The sequence below is a fragment of the Cantharellus anzutake genome, assembly GCF_015039405.1.
Source record: "Cantharellus anzutake strain C23 chromosome Unknown EI90scaffold_42, whole genome shotgun sequence".
NCBI lineage: Eukaryota > Fungi > Basidiomycota > Agaricomycetes > Cantharellales > Hydnaceae > Cantharellus > Cantharellus anzutake.
Window position 1 is genome coordinate 524,607 of NW_024066992.1, and position 17,091 is coordinate 541,697.

At 47.9% G+C, this 17,091-nt stretch overlaps 4 protein-coding genes across 4 annotated transcripts; 3 read left to right on the top strand and 1 right to left on the bottom strand.

The window, feature by feature from the left end:
• Positions 1-2,167: 2,167 nt before the first annotated feature.
• Positions 2,168-2,511, top strand: EI90DRAFT_2863899 (uncharacterized protein; the record flags this gene model as incomplete). The annotated part of the gene is made up of 2 exons (XM_039053819.1): positions 2,168-2,418; positions 2,475-2,511. Coding segments are annotated over 2 exons (288 nt in total), but the record flags the coding sequence as incomplete, so codon positions are not given.
• A 127-nt stretch (positions 2,512-2,638) lies between these two features.
• On the top strand, positions 2,639-3,422 carry EI90DRAFT_3127304 (uncharacterized protein; the record flags this gene model as incomplete). The annotated part of the gene is made up of 3 exons (XM_039064000.1): positions 2,639-2,705; positions 2,843-3,171; positions 3,222-3,422. The coding sequence occupies 3 exons, from the start codon at positions 2,639-2,641 to the stop codon at positions 3,420-3,422; spliced, it is 597 nt and encodes a 198-aa protein (XP_038913421.1).
• An 8,525-nt stretch (positions 3,423-11,947) lies between these two features.
• Positions 11,948-12,413, bottom strand: EI90DRAFT_2928474 (uncharacterized protein; the record flags this gene model as incomplete). The annotated part of the gene is made up of 2 exons (XM_039054962.1): positions 11,948-12,102; positions 12,155-12,413. Coding segments are annotated over 2 exons (414 nt in total), but the record flags the coding sequence as incomplete, so codon positions are not given.
• A 4,044-nt stretch (positions 12,414-16,457) lies between these two features.
• Positions 16,458-16,863, top strand: EI90DRAFT_2859001 (uncharacterized protein; the record flags this gene model as incomplete). Its single annotated transcript, XM_039053790.1, has 2 exons — positions 16,458-16,716; positions 16,769-16,863. Coding segments are annotated over 2 exons (354 nt in total), but the record flags the coding sequence as incomplete, so codon positions are not given.
• Positions 16,864-17,091: the final 228 nt, after the last annotated feature.

Below are 17,091 nucleotides of genomic sequence, written 5' to 3' on the forward strand. Positions count from 1 at the left end.
TCTCCTCCCACTCCTCGCTACACCTCCCATTATCCCTCTCCTACCCTACCTACGTCTGCTCCAATACTCACCTTCGGACCTGACACCATTCCTCCTCCACTCCTCTCCCCACTCCTCTCATCACTCTCCTCCCTCCTCCCCTCTTCCGCCAAACCTCCACCAATGTATGACCTTCTGCTGCCATCCTGTACCTTGTACTTGGACACTGCCCGTACCTTTGCCCCAAGATCCCATCTTAGTCCCGACCTCGGACTTTGACTCCACCTTGGCCTAAGTCCATTGCATTGGTGACCTCATACTACATAAACACCATTGCCAACATCCCTCAGACTTTCAACCCCACCTCCACAACCTCCATAAGCTCCACAACCTCCGAGCTCCACAGATCATACTTGGCACTTTCGCTGCTTGTAATGTATCTTTCGCGTTTCCCCTCATCCTTATTTGGACTGCTGCTTCTCTCCATTCTAGCCAGTTAGTCATCACCCCCACTTCACCTCATCCTCCTGCCCCTCTGGGCTTCGCCCTCCCTATCTCCTTTTGGATGTACCACAGGTTCTAACCTATGACCTTCAGTGCCAATCCACTTCCATCATCCCTTTGTCTGTCAGGGCACACCCACCAGACCCTGCTCCACCTGGCCTGGACCCACCCGATCCCATCATCCTCCACCCGGTACCTCTACCCTCCCCCTGCCCTGCTTCCTCCCTTCTCCCCTCTTTCTTCTTCTTCCTTTCTTCTTCCCTTCTTTCTTCTTTCCTGTTCCTTCTCTTCTTTCATTACACAGACGACCCCCCCATATCAATGTACCATTGACCCGACTGCGATGTAACACGCCCGGACACCAGGCGACTTCCCGTGCACTGGACACTCCTAGGATCTCTTGCAGAGATACCCTTGGTTGTTTGTTTACTTCGATACAGCTGTGATTTCCATTTTGGGCCGAAAACCAGTTTTGCAATCTCCCGAAGTACAGATCTTGGCTCCACCACATGGGACTTTTGACACTGCCACCCTCATGTGCCTTTCGACATTGTGTGGAACCTTGCGGTAAGATGAGAAATCGTCACCACCATTGCTCCACAATGGCTGGGTCAATCTGGATGAAATTTGGGGAATTCATGTTTATCATTTTTCTCTATTTTTTGAGCCCCTGATCGTCTCTCGGCAGCCAGTAGTGCCAAGCGTAGTTTTTGGGCTGAACCAATTCAGTACCAGCATGTTATGTGCAATTGTACTCCGTTATAAAATGAAATAAATTGTTTTAATGCTCTGTGGGCATTGGTAGGTGATCTTCGCATGTGAGGAACCCTTAAGGAATGTAAACCATGAAAATACTAGCAGTGTAGAGTATAGTAGGTTATCCTGCCTACATTGCTCCACCTCCCTTCTCTTCTCTTCACAGCTCACTGCATCCCTACAAGCCACTTTCCTAGCCTCCATGGTCCTCCATCAGTACTCATCAACACAGAAGCTCTCCACAAGACAATAACTTAGGGTAATGTATCACATGACATGTATGTTGTGGCTGTGCTCTTCACTGTTCAGTCTTTTGCTGTTCTATTGACAGATGGATCCTCTTTTGCCTTTGGCCATGGAGAACCTTTGTGCTTCCTACTTTGAGTTAGAAGAAATGGTTCGCAATGCAACAGTCTTGCCTCATGACAACCCTGCTGTGATCGATCAAATCAGCAGTACCCTTGATTCGTTTCAACATGCATTTTTGCAGGTATGGTCATCTTTTTGTGATCACTCTGGCATAATCATACATGTCTTTTGTTTTTTGGTAGAATCGGCATCTCTTTACACAGAATGAGACAAATACCATCCAGTCAAACCTTACTTGCATGCTGATCTCACCCAAAGTCGAAATGATGCTGAGAATTCTGCAAACTATGGCACTCCACACCCTGTTACACAGCTACACACTGGTCGCCGAGGATGCCCAAAACTCATTATAAATGCTGAGTGGCTGACTTGGGCAGTACATCATCGATCAACAGCACATATTGCTCAATTTCTTGGAGTAGCAGTTTTGACAGTGTCAAAGGCAATTGTGGCCTATGGAATTCGACCTCCTATGGAACCACCCATCTTGCGCACTATTGTTCCTGGGAGCCCAGGGGTGGTAACTTATACACAAATCCACTCATACACAGTACATGTTTCTCAATGGACTGATGAAGAACTGGATCATGAGATTCAGCTTATCCATGAGCATTTCCCAAATGCTGGAATCACAATGCTCCATGGGCATTTCCGTCATAGGGGAGAGAATGTTCCTTGTGAACATATCAATCAAGCACTTCATAGAATCTCCCCTGCCAACCACTCATTCCGACGCACTCGCCTTAGACATCGGCGTTATAAGGTGCCTGGGCCAAACTACCTGTGGCATCATGATGGCCAGCATGGCAAGTTTCACTTTCATCAAGGGGTATGGTATATTCAAACTAGGTTACAGGCCTCATTAGATGGAAAATTGTAGTCCATGGATTTGTTGATGGCTACTCACGAATGATCACTGCAATGCATGCAAGCAACAACAACAGGGCTAACACTGTGCTTGATGTATTCCTGGGTGGAGTTCGTCTCTATGGACTACCATCCCATGTACGTGGTGATCATGGTGTGGAGAATGTCCAAGTGGCTGCCTTTATGGAGCATCATCATGGGGGAGGCCATCAGTCTTACATCTTTGGGCGGTATGACAATAGAGGTACATATATCCCCTAGAGTCAGTCAAGTAATTTGTCATCCCTACAGGAGTGTTCACAATAGATATGGCATGACTGGACAACACAGGCTGGGTCTTGGTGGGCTGAATTATTTTCAATTTTAGAGGAGCATGGAGGATTAGATGTCGACCAACCAAACCACCTTTGGCTTCTCCACAAGCTCTTTCTCAATGCCCTAAATGCACACATTGGACAGTTTGTCCAGTCATGGAACCATCATATCATTTCTATTCGTGGAGAGTGGGGTCAAAGTCCCATTGATATGTTTGGGTTTGACATGCTAGTGCATGGTATCCGGGGTAACATGGTATGGGAAGAGGATATGGTAAGGGTTGAATCAAATACAACAGACACTGAGAGGCTTCAGGATGATGTGCTTCACCCTGAAGACCTCACTGCTTATGATGGTGACATTCAGGATGAAGCCTTACAGGTATTTTCTTCTAGGCTTATCTCAACAATCCAGCTTACCACATCTCACAGGCACCAGGATCTTGGAGGAGGCATCGACTTCATGAAGTTATTGTGTCAGTTGACCATGACAACCTAAGCAGCCAGATAGAGGCAGGACTTATATCATTCATCTCACCACATCTGGAAGTGGCTTCAACTAAAGAAGAAATGCTGGGTGTTTGGCAGATAGCTCTAGCTGCAATGAGGAACAATTTTGTACCAGGTTTCTAGGTTTCATCATTGTAATGGGTGTTGTAATATCAACAATTGGGTCCAATGAGAGAGTGGCGAGGGATATGATATAGCTGCAAGGTCTGAAGTAAGTCCAGAAAGTCTGAACTCAGAAGTTAAACTCCAGAATATTGGCAAAGGTAAATAAATAACCAATTCAACAGACATAAGTGGAGGTGGGGTCAAAGTCTGAGGTCAAAGCTAAGACCGGAGATTCCAGAGATGGAGACATGCGAATGGGATTCTGGAGTGGAGGTCCGGAGTTGGGAGTGTAGATGTCATGTTGATCTTGAAAGGGCTGAGATTTTTCTCAGAGAGCTTTTTGGAAGGTCAGGTGGAGCAGTCTGGGCTCTCGCAGCCCATGTGGGACATCCTAGGTGGGCAGGGGTGAAGGTTGAAACCTTCTTCTGCTGTCAGGGGATGAACCCCAGGTCCCCATGACCCCTCTCTCTACAACCCACAACCTAACTGTAAACAGCCCTGTCCAGGGCACAATCTGCTGTGGGTAAGAAAGCGGTATAAAGGAAAAGCAGGTAAGTACAACTTGCCTGCTGTGGGTAAGAAAGTGAGAAGAAGGTTACTTCTCACTTTCCCACAGTGGCCACAATATGAGGAAAACTTCTGGGGATACCTGGAAGTCACATGAAGGCAGGATCCGGGGACCGGAGCATGCAGCGCATGGATCATGCGGCACAGGAAGCACATGTGGGAAGTGGAGTGGGTCCGGACGCGGGTCCGGGTCCGGGCTAAGTCAGAGTATGTGCCCTGACATCTGGGTACCTGGGTGCTAGACCCTGTCCTCAGCTCCTCAAACACACTGAAGGGTCTAAGTGGGGATTGAGTTGTCATGTATTATGGAGGATAGCTACAACTTGCCTAAGCGGGGATTGAGTTGAGAAGAAGGGTAAGTTTCCCTATTCCCCACTGGGCTGCTATAAAAGGGAAATGTACTGTACAGTTCATAATGTGACTATGGGTAGAAGCCGAGCATGTTCCTGCGACTTGGAAAAGGTGTCACATGGGTTAAGGCGAGTTGCTCGCCTTGACCCACGTGATTTTTCCCACAGGTTCGCATGTGGGCTGTGGTTGAGAGAGATATATAGAGGTGGGAAGATCAGGGAAGTGGGGGAAGTCAGGGAAGGTGGTTCTGGGGTTGTATGGTCAGGTGCAGTTGCCCTGACAGTTCCCCACACTATCCCACTGCTACCCAGACACCCAGCTGAACACGCCAAGGGGCAAGGTTGCCCTATTGCTATAACCATGCTGACGAGCTGGCCAACAAGCATAGGGAACAAGGTCACCTGAACGTGGCCAACCATGTAGCCACAGATGCTCAAGATAACCTGGATGAGATCACCCACCCCCACTTTCACCTGCGACTGAGAGTCGCCCACACAAGTGCTGCATTTTTTGGATTCACGATGGAGAATGAGCACGAGAGGGAATGGATGCCACTGGTGAGGGTGCCCAGGATCCTGTCATATCCATCCATGGCCATCGACTTCCATTACCTCCGATCTTTCCAGACTACCTCTGCTCCTTCTTCACTAACCTTGGAGCTCCTGTATTCTGCAATCACCTCCGCTTCCCTCGATGGTCACCACCCCCTCTTTTCAATATATTACCTACACCTCCCTAAGTATGGAGCCCCAAAGGCTTCTGGACAGCTCCGACATCCACTAGCACACTCCCGCCTCCGCTGGGCAATTCACTCGCTTGCCCTGCAAGCCCACCTTCGGGCCTATCCCTCCTTTCCATTTCTGGGTTATCGCCTGCCATTCCACTAACCCTGTAACCTGACTTGTTGGTAATATTCAATCAGCTAATGTTTAACTCTGTTAGCTCTGCTCCACTCAGCCCCACCATTCACGGGCCCGCCCTCGCTGTAACTATGTATACTTAACTTGTACATAGGTTACACCTCAGTAATAAAATCGACTAGAGTTGATCCCCCTTTAGTTCTCGTTGCCAGTAAGTAAATTAGGGCATGGACATGTAACTTGGCACAGTGCTCCTGGCTTAAGTCGCTGAGGCCGAAGCCCTCCGCCATGGAGACAAATCCTTTGTCTCGATCCGGTCTCTGACAGATCCCTGCTATGGCCACTTAGGCATGTGGCATAGAGGGAGGGTTGTGTATCCCAGCCACATTGCGCTTGCAGACATCGGAGCTGTCTGGAGAACTTTGGGGTTCCATACTTAGGGAGGTGTAGGTAATGTATTGAAATGAGGGGGTGGTGACCATCGGGGGAGTCGGAGGGGATTGCAGAAACTGGAGGCTCCGAGGTTGGTGGCAAAGGGGGTTCATATGGTTGTATCACAAGTGTTTAAACATTAGTTGTAACAAACAGAGTTTTTGTTAATTATTGATTAGTTAAAACTAATTTATTTACAAATCATGTGATATGGGTGTTGTGCAGGGCCCATAAGAGTCTAAATGGGAAAATTCCATTTCCATAACAAGATGTGTGCACTTGACACAGCACTCTTGGCAGAGTCACAGAGACCAAAGCTGTCACATCCCAGAATCCCAACCCTGTACACTCCCACCCCACTACACCTTCCTAACAACCTCATCATCCCCTACACCATACCTCCCCACTTCCCAACATCACCTTCCATCCCAACTGTCTCAGCTCTGGCCTGGACTTCAGCACATTCGCCCTTGGCCATCTCCACCCTGGAAGCTTGGTCCCAAGTTGGAGCATTCGGAACCTCCAGATTTGCTTGGACCTCCCAATGGATTTCCAACATCTTGTTATACACCTCTAAACCTTTCCTCTCCTCATTTCATTTAGTGGAGTCACCCAATATTCCTCGGATACGTAACTCCGGCTTCGGAGCTACCTGCATCCCCTGGTGACCCCACTTGTTAGAACTGGGCAAGGGCAGACGATTCCGGAGGGGAACTGGAGACTTAGCAAGGAGGGACCTTGGCCTCAGCGACTCATGCAGAGTGCTGTGCCATTGCTGTTTGTCCATTTGGTCCTTAATTTCAGAGGCGGCGAGCAGGAAGTCTCTAGGGGGCATTTCAGGTCGATTTTAGACTGAAGGTCCAAAACGAGTATGTACAAGCGCCTGTATATAACAGGGAGACAATAGCACAAGGAAACCAAAGGGGGTCCAAAATGGAACAAAGGCGTCCGAACGGGAACAAAGGGATGATGTCATATCCATCCACAGCCATCGTCCTTCACTACCTCCGGTCCCTCCAGACTACCTCCGCTCCTTCTTCACTAACCTCGGAGCTCCTGTATTCTGCAATCACCTCCACCTCCCTCGATGGTCACCACCCCCTCTTTTCAATATATTACCTACGCCTCCCTAAGTACAGAGCCCCGAAGGCTTCCAGACAGCTCTGACGTCCGCTAGCGCACTCCCGCCTCCACTGCTTGCCCTGCAAGTCCACCTTCAGGCCTATCCCTCCTTTCCATTTCTGGGTTATCGCCTGCCATTCTGCTAACCCCATGACCCGACTTGTCGGTAATATTCAATTGGCTAATGTTTAACTCCGTTAGCTCCACTCCGCTCGGTCCCGCCATTCATGGGCCCGCTCTCGCTGTAACTATATATATACTTAACTTGTACATAGGTTACACCTCAGTGATAAAATCGACTAGAGTTGATCCCCCTTTAGTTCTCGTTGCTAGTAAGTAAATTAGGGCATGGACGTGTAACTTGGCACAGCGCTCCTGGCTTGAGTCACTGAGGCCGAAGCCCTCCACCACGGAGACAATTCCTTCGTCTCGATCCGGTCTCTGACAGATGATAGAGGTGGTGTTACGGATACGGAGTCTCCAACGACCATATCCGTCACATGGTCAAAGACTTCTCCTCATTATCGTTCCTCCCCTCTTTCTCCCTTCCGTCCTCTATCCCGATACCCTATCCTCCTTATCCGTTCTACCCCTTTCCCCCCCCTTGCGCAAAGCTTTCCCCAACTGGGGTTTTGGTGCTGGCCGAGGTTATTTGTGTTTCGCGGGATTTCCCGCGACCTTACCATTTGTAGATAGTCACGCGTCTTGTACGGAAACCGCCAAAGGCAGTTCCCGCTAACTAACAACTAACAACTGCTCTACAACTGTCTCGTGTACCGTCTTCTGTAACAACCCTCCCTGTGACTCAACTGAACCTGTGTGACTGTACAACTCTCAATATGTCTTATAAGTCTGGTTATATCGAGTCCTCTAATGGCCCTCACCGCGAGAACTCGAAGTCGAGAGTCGAAGACTCTCAACATGTGTATCGTCCTATTGAACCTGTACCCTATGGGTCTTCATCACTCCGCTCTTCCCCCAGTACTCAACATACGACGTCCCGTCATGATCATGGTGATCATGAACACTATGAGGCCCCCTTACCTGCGATGCCGGCACGTTCGCTACGCGAACGCCAAGTAGCCACCCATCCACCGTCTGTTTCTTCCTTTGCCAGTCATCATATGCCCCCGCCAACGGTACGTTCCCTTTGGGAACGCCAAGTCACCGAAGGCCCTAATAGTCAGCCCTCATTGCATGCCTATGATATCAACCCGCTACCGGTACGTTCGCACTGCGAACGCCAAGTACCCGATGGCAACTACGCGAAGTTCTCACCCATCTCACCAGTCGCGACCTCGCACACGGTACGCTCCATCGCGGAGCGCCAAGTATCCGTGGCTGACCCATCTGTCCTAGTATCTCCGACTACCTATCATCAATCCCTTAATAGCTCACTACATCACCCATCGCGATCGATGGGAATTCGATCGTCCACTCCCAGGTCAGACTGGGATCACTCATCGATTACACTTCCAGTTATGGTACAAACTAGACATGACCCTCGTCTTCCCACTATAAGAACGGATCGAGGAATGGGGAATTTCCCCCATCCCCGTAACAGGTGGAGCGGCACCAAAAGGTCATAGGTCAGAACCTGTGGTACATCCGAAAGGAGATAGGGAGGGCGAAGCCCAGAGGGGCAGGAGGATGAGGTGAAGTGGGGATGATGACTAACTGGCTAGAATGGAGAGAAGCAGCAGTCCAAATAAGGATGAGGGGAAAGCATGAAAGATACATTACAAGCGGCGAAAGTGCCGAGTATGATCTGTGGAGCTCGGAGGTTGCAGAGGTTACGGAGGTTACGGAGGTGGGGTTGGAAGTCTGAGGAATGTTGGCAATGGTGTTTACATAGTATGAGGTCACCAATGCAATGGACTTAAGCCAAGGTGGAGTCAAAGTCTGAGGTCGGAACTATGATGGGATCTCGGAGTGAAGGTACGAGCAGTGCCCGAGTACAGGGTATGGGACAGTGGCGGAAGGTCGTAGCTTGGCGGAGGTTTGGTGGGAGAGGGGAGGAGGGAGGAGAGGGAAGAGAGGAGTGGGGAGAGGAAAGGTGTCAGGTCCGAAGGTGAGTATTGGAGCGGATGGAGGTAGGGTAGGAGAGTGATGGAAGGGTGGAGGTGTCATGAGGAGTAAGAGGAGGAGGGTGGCAAGAGGAGTGATGTTCAGTCTGAAGGTGAGTATCGGAGTGGACAGAGATAGGGTAGGAGAAGGACGGAAGGGTGGAGGTGACATGAGGGGTAAGAGGAGGTGTGGTGTCAGGTCCGAAGGTGAATATCGGAATGGAAGGCGGTAGGGTAGGACCCCAGAGGTGGTGGAGATGGGGGTCCAGGAGTCGGATCGGGATCGGGTATGTACAGATATGACACCACTCTTACATATACCAGTAGATTAGAACCCATTGTACTCCAGTTCTAATCTCGACTAAAACTGTTAGAACTGGGCGAGGGCAGACGATTCCAGAGGGGAACCGGAGACTTAGCAAGGAGGGACCTTGGCCTCAGTGACTCAAGTGGAGCACTGTGCCACTGCTGTTTGTCCATTTGGTCCTTAATTTCATAGGTGGCAAGCAGGAAGTCTCTAGGGGGCATTTCAGGTCGATTTTAGACTAAGGCCTAAAACGAGTATGTACAAGCGCCGATATATATAATGGAGAGGGTGAAAGCAGAAGGAAACAAAGGGGGTCCGAATCGGAACGAAGGCATCCGAACGGGAACAAAGGGATGACAGAAGCAGAACGGTACCGAAGGTCATAGGGCAGAACCTGTGGTACATCCGAAAGGAGGTAAGGAGGGCAAAGCCCAGAGGGGCAGGAGGATGAGGGGAAGTGGGGATGATGACTAACTGGCTAGAATGGGAAGAAGCAGCAGTCCAAATAGGGATGAGGGGGAAATGCGAAAGATACATTACAAGCGGCGAAAGTGCTGAAGATGATCCATGGAGCTCAGAGGTTGTGGAGCTTATGGAGGTTACAGAGGTGGGGTTGAAAGTCCGAGGAATATTGGCAATGGTGTTTATGTAGTATGAGGTCACCAATGCAATGGACTAAAGCCGAGGTGGAGTCAAAGTCCGAGGTAGGAACTATGATGGAGTCTCGGAGCGAAGGTACGAGCGGTGTCCGAGTACGAGGTACGGGACAGCGGTGGAAGGTTGCAACTTGGCAGAAGGTTGGCAGAAGAGGGCCAGAGGGAAGAGAGAGGAAAGTGGAAAGGGAAGAGGAGTGGAGGATGTCATATCCATACAATCCCGACCTCCGCTCCGGGCTCCCGGAACTCCGAACTCCGACTTCCGGAGCCCTACTTCCCTTCCATCACCTTCTCCTTGCCAACTCCCAAGAGGTTATCCCACCTCCGGCTCGGACACCACCTTCGGTCCGACTCCGGAACATTCCGGGTCCGACCCCAACCTCGACACCTTCCAGATGAGTACGCAAAACCTATGCTCCCGACTCCGGACCTCCGCTCCGGTATCCCGTTCACGTCTCGTCTCCGGAACCTCCGGTCTTAGCTCCAACCTCGGACTTTGACCCCACCTCCGCTTATACCCATTGTATTGGTTAGCCCATTCCATTTAATTACCTTTGCCAATATTCCAGAGTTTAACCTCCGAGTTCGGACTTTCCGGACTTACTCCGGACCTTGCAACTATTGCATTGTCCATTTCAATTCCGCTATTCTCCCTCATTCCTATTTGGGCTGCTGCTTCCTTTCTATTCAGTCAGCTAGCCATTGCTAGCCATTCCCGACTCCCATCCTCCTTCCTTCCTTCTTGGGCCTTGGCCCTTCATTCCTCCCTTGGGAAACACCATTGAGTCAAACACTTGACCCTCGGTGTTGTTCCTCTTTCCATCTCCCTTTGTCTCCTTTTGTCCTACCCTTGTTCCTTTTGATTCCGGACCCCTCCTTATATACAATGTACCTAGTAACTTGTAACCTCAGTCCGAAATCGACTTGAATTCCCCCAAGAGACTTTCCCTCTGCTAGATCTGAAATTAGGGACCCCTAGGACAACCAGCAATGGCACAGCGCTCCGCCTGAGTCGCTGAGGCCAAGGTCCTTCCATGCTAAGTCTCCGATTCCATTCCGGAGTCGTCCGAATCCGCAAATTCTAACAGAGGAGAGGAAAGGTGCCAGGTCCGAAGGTGAGTATCGGAGTGGATGGGCGAAGGGTAGGAGAATGACAGAAGGGTGGAGGTGTTGAGAGGAGGAGTGGGAGGAAGTGGTGTTTGGTCCGAGGTGAGTATCGGAGTGGATGGAGATAGGACAGGAGAAGGACAGAGGAGTAGAGGTGGCATGAGGGGTGAGGGGAGGTGTGGTGTCAGGACCAAAGGTGAATATCGGAACGGACAGCGGTGGTGTAGGACTCTGGAGGTGGTGAAGGAGGTCCGGGAGTCGGGTCGGGATCGGGTATGCATGGATATGACAAAAACGTACCCCAAGTTCCCCTATGAGTGACTCGTGTCCCCCTCTTACAAGATACCTCAGACATCTGAAATTAAGGACTAATGGAGACATAACAGAGGCACAGTGCTCCTCTCCGAGTCGCTGAGGCTGTGTCCTTCTTAGAGCCTCTTGTAACACCTTGCAGACCCAGGCTTCCTGGAGAAGCTTCAGTTCACTACTGGAGCTCTCAGAACCCCTCTAGCTGAGCCCCATCTGCATTAGGATCTCGTCTAGCAGGTTTTGACAGAAGCCCTCTGACATTGAGTCTTCCTTTTGTTTGGAATCTGTGTTTCTAACATCCTAGATGCAATTTTCCCTGACAATGTGTTGACAATAACGGATGTAAATAACCTAATTTTACAAAGCCCCACATAGAGAATTCCAGGGATTTTCTACAGAATGAGAAAATGAACAGCCATACTCATCATCTGGTAAGTCACTCCCAACATGAGGATCAATGTCAACAGATTCCCATGTAAAAACTGGTTTTGCTTCATATCCATTTTTCAGTGCAGCTTCATATGCTGCTAGGATGTGGCTCGAAAAGGTGAAAGCAATGCCAGTGTGTTTAACATGGTCACACACAGTTGTCCCATGACAATGGGAAGGGCGAAATGCAAAGAGTGTGTCTGGGGCATGACACAAGATGATCCCCAAACTCACATCAACAAAGTCTGCACCATGGTGGGTGCATTGAGGACTGACTGAGCGTGATGTACATAATCCAAATACCCAATTAATGTGAGCAGTGTCACGATGGCAAGGACTATGAACAGCAGTTAGTGGGAAAAGCTACTGTACAAAAAGAAGGCAAAATAACATACACTGTATAATTCTGTGCATAATAAATCTCAGGTGGGGGGTGGGGTTCATCATGAAACTGATAAAGTTTTCCACGAAAAGGGAAGTAATATCCTTTAGCTTTGTTGCACAAGTGAGCATAGAGACTACAGGATAAATGGAGGATACTCACAACCACTCTCAATAGATGGCAAGAAAAGAGCTGGAACTCCACTATCCTCCAGTCCATCAGCAAACTCCTTGATAATCTCCACAGGCAACCATGACATGATTATAGCCCATGCAAGGGAAGCAAGGCCTAGTAGGTCATGGTCACTCTCACGCAATTCAGAGTCAGTGTACTTGGACTGCTTTGCAAATTTGGTATGCCCAAACTTGCGAGAGTGACGTGCCCCTGCACTGATACCAAAGGCATATAGAGAGCCAGGATGATTGGGCTGTTTTTCACTTTCACTCAGAATGTATTAATGACCTGAATCAATACTCCAAAACTCACCTGAGATCACGTTGCTCCCCAACATGCTTCCTAATAGTTTTAGTCATCTCAGCCAGGAGTTCTGGTGAATTGGTTGCATTTCGCACTGCAATGAGCTCTGGCTGTCCCTCTGGACATAATGGGGAATTAGGCAGTACACAGACAATAAATAATCATTACTTACTCTGATTGAGAACAATATGAGAGGTATCAGCTTCAAGGACCATCCACCCATCACCTCCCACTTCAATTTTTTTGCACTCTCGGTGAACCTGATGGGGCCTACCCTTCCCTGAGCTATCAACAAGCCATGTGCGCTGTGTACACATCCTGAAACGTGTGTCGCTATTGTCATCAAACTCAATTGTGTGGACAGCAAACTTTCCCCCATCAATAAGATCTTGCAGGTGGGAGCGCTGATCAAACTGGAGTACCTTTGCCTGTAATGGATAGGTTAGCACTCAAAAGACCTATGGGGGGAAACAGGCATACAAATTGATGCTTAGTATTATGTGAGGCTCGGTGTGACTTAAAGCTATCAATTTTTTTGAGAGCTTTGCAAAGGGTAGCATGAAGTGGGTGTGCACTGAGAGATTGTGCATGGGAGGCCTCAACAGCATGTTGAGCTGAGCCATTGGCCCTGCTGAGTAGGAGGCCTTCAACCTGGATCTGCAGAAATAGTGAGTGAGAATTGTAGAACTCAAACCACATTGCTACACAATTACCTTTTCTATGCATGCCTTTCATGCCACAAGGGTAAGAAACTCATCCCATGCTGCATCAACATCGAGTGTTGCTGCATTGATCACTCTCAGGATCTCAGGCTCGCATTCAGAAAGAATGGCAGAAACTATGGGCAAGACACATATCAGCACATATACATAGGGAAAATATATAGATTCTACCTTTTCCAGCTGTTCCCCTTGATTTCTTGACCTTACCCATTGTTGCTTGTGGTGATGTGCAGCAAATGTGTGTAGAGCGAAAAAAAAAAAAGATGTTGAAACTGTATAGTTACATCAGGTGACCTTTCCCACACCTTGAAAAACACAAGCAATGGCTAGCTGCCCATGTGCCAAGCTAAGTTAAGGGACTAGATGTACTATCTCAGTCTCATGCCAGATAACTATAATAGCAGTACTAGCCACAGGGAAGTCAGGAAATTTTACTAAAGTTTATTTTATTCCAGTGTGTTGGATAACAATAGAAGTCAAATTGTGTGCATAGCTCACTTCACCCCACTCATTGTGATACTGGGTTTCCCGAAGCTCTAATCTTCAACAAGGGCAAGCAGCACTTTTGGTGTGAAACTTATGAATGACCAACATGTGCATAGACAGCGAATTTTGTTGAGGTACCTATAGGCAGGATCCCATGCAGGGGTAGCAGCACAGGCTCAATTATATACTAGTATAGCAGGTAGAACATGCCCCGCGGTCCTTGGTGAGACAACAGCCAAACGACCACCTGAAAACAAGTATATGTTTCCCCTGGCTGGGTTTGAACTGACACCCCCCACAATGTATAGTCCAGTACAACACACATGCCATTGAGCCATAGCATCTAGCAGGCAATTGCACCAAAGTTACATCCTAGTAGGGTTACAGCTGCCTCAGTCAATCTCAAAATAATCAAAACATTGTTCTTTCACAATAACAATAGGATATTATTCGTTTATTATTCATCAATTCATAAATAGCTCATAATCTTTTTTTAAAGAGAGTAACTAGTAGTGGAAAGGGAACATGATGAGTATACAAGGTAGGGTATATAAAATGTGCTAAGTGTGTTATTTAAGTGTGCTAAGTGCACGATGTGCAAAGTGCAATGCAGGAAACTGCCGATGTATAGAAAGCTCATGTGATCCATGTCCAAATATGTTAAGTATGTTAAGTATGTTAAGTGTGAGAAGCACTAAGTGGAAAGTGCTGATGTTTAAGTGCACAGGAACTCATTTCATGGTATGGAATAATCCACCGATGAAAAATCCTGACCCATGAAATGAGTTCCTGTGCACTTAAACATCAGCACTTTCCACTTAGTGCTTCTCACACTTAACATACTTAACATACTTAACATATTTGGACATGGATCACATGAGCTTTCTATACATCGGCAGTTTCCTGCATTGCACTTTGCACATCGTGCACTTAGCACACTTAAATAACACACTTAGCACATTTTATATACCCTACCTTGTATACTCATCATGTTCCCTTTCCACTACTAGTTACTCTCTTTAAAAAAAGATTATGAGCTATTTATGAATTGATGAATAATAAACGAATAATATCCTATTGTTATTGTGAAAGAACAATGTTTTGATTATTTTGAGATTGACTGAGGCAGCTGTAACCCTACTAGGATGTAACTTTGGTGCAATTGCCTGCTAGATGCTATGGCTCAATGGCATGTGTGTTGTACTGGACTATACATTGTGGGGGGTGTCAGTTCAAACCCAGCCAGGGGAAACATATACTTGTTTTCAGGTGGTCGTTTGGCTGTTGTCTCACCAAGGACCGCGGGGCATGTTCTACCTGCTATACTAGTATATAATTGAGCCTGTGCTGCTACCCCTGCATGGGATCCTGCCTATAGGTACCTCAACAAAATTCGCTGTCTATGCACATGTTGGTCATTCATAAGTTTCACACCAAAAGTGCTGCTTGCCCTTGTTGAAGATTAGAGCTTCGGGAAACCCAGTATCACAATGAGTGGGGTGAAGTGAGCTATGCACACAATTTGACTTCTATTGTTATCCAACACACTGGAATAAAATAAACTTTAGTAAAATTTCCTGACTTCCCTGTGGCTAGTACTGCTATTATAGTTATCTGGCATGAGACTGAGATAGTACATCTAGTCCCTTAACTTAGCTTGGCACATGGGCAGCTAGCCATTGCTTGTGTTTTTCAAGGTGTGGGAAAGGTCACCTGATGTAACTATACAGTTTCAACATCTTTTTTTTTTTTCGCTCTACACACATTTGCTGCACATCACCACAAGCAACAATGGGTAAGGTCAAGAAATCAAGGGGAACAGCTGGAAAAGGTAGAATCTATATATTTTCCCTATGTATATGTGCTGATATGTGTCTTGCCCATAGTTTCTGCCATTCTTTCTGAATGCGAGCCTGAGATCCTGAGAGTGATCAATGCAGCAACACTCGATGTTGATGCAGCATGGGATGAGTTTCTTACCCTTGTGGCATGAAAGGCATGCATAGAAAAGGTAATTGTGTAGCAATGTGGTTTGAGTTCTACAATTCTCACTCACTATTTCTGCAGATCCAGGTTGAAGGCCTCCTACTCAGCAGGGCCAATGGCTCAGCTCAACATGCTGTTGAGGCCTCCCATGCACAATCTCTCAGTGCACACCCACTTCATGCTACCCTTTGCAAAGCTCTCAAAAAAATTGATAGCTTTAAGTCACACCGAGCCTCACATAATACTAAGCATCAATTTGTATGCCTGTTTCCCCCCATAGGTCTTTTGAGTGCTAACCTATCCATTACAGGCAAAGGTACTCCAGTTTGATCAGCGCTCCCACCTGCAAGATCTTATTGATGGGGGAAAGTTTGCTGTCCACACAATTGAGTTTGATGACAATAGCGACACACGTTTCAGGATGTGTACACAGCGCACATGGCTTGTTGATAGCTCAGGGAAGGGTAGGCCCCATCAGGTTCACCGAGAGTGCAAAAAAATTGAAGTGGGAGGTGATGGGTGGATGGTCCTTGAAGCTGATACCTCTCATATTGTTCTCAATCAGAGTAAGTAATGATTATTTATTGTCTGTGTACTGCCTAATTCCCCATTATGTCCAGAGGGACAGCCAGAGCTCATTGCAGTGCGAAATGCAACCAATTCACCAGAACTCCTGGCTGAGATGACTAAAACTATTAGGAAGCATGTTGGGGAGCAACGTGATCTCAGGTGAGTTTTGGAGTATTGATTCAGGTCATTAATACATTCTGAGTGAAAGTGAAAAACAGCCCAATCATCCTGGCTCTCTATATGCCTTTGGTATCAGTGCAGGGGCACGTCACTCTCGCAAGTTTGGGCATACCAAATTTGCAAAGCAGTCCAAGTACACTGACTCTGAATTGCGTGAGAGTGACCATGACCTACTAGGCCTTGCTTCCCTTGCATGGGCTATAATCATGTCATGGTTGCCTGTGGAGATTATCAAGGAGTTTGCTGATGGACTGGAGGATAGTGGAGTTCCAGCTCTTTTCTTGCCATCTGTTGAAAGTGGTTGTGAGTATCCTCCATTTATCCTGTAGTCTCTATGCTCACTTGTGCAACAAAGCTAAAGGATATTACTTCCCTTTTCATGGAAAGCTTTATCAGTTTCATGATGAACCCCACCCCCCACCTGAGATTTATTATGCACAGAATTATACAGTGTATGTGTCATATCCATACCTACTCCACCTAACCTCTGACCTACTCTGCCACCATTCCGGTTCACCTCCGGTTCGTCCTCTCCCTCACCTCTGCCATACCCTCCGGTATACCTCTGGTCCACCTCCACCTCTGATCTCCAGTACCTTCTCTGGTACTGTCAGGGTTCAGCACCCTGCCCTAGGGTGCCCCAGACTCCCCAGACTCCCCAACCAATCCCTTCCTTCC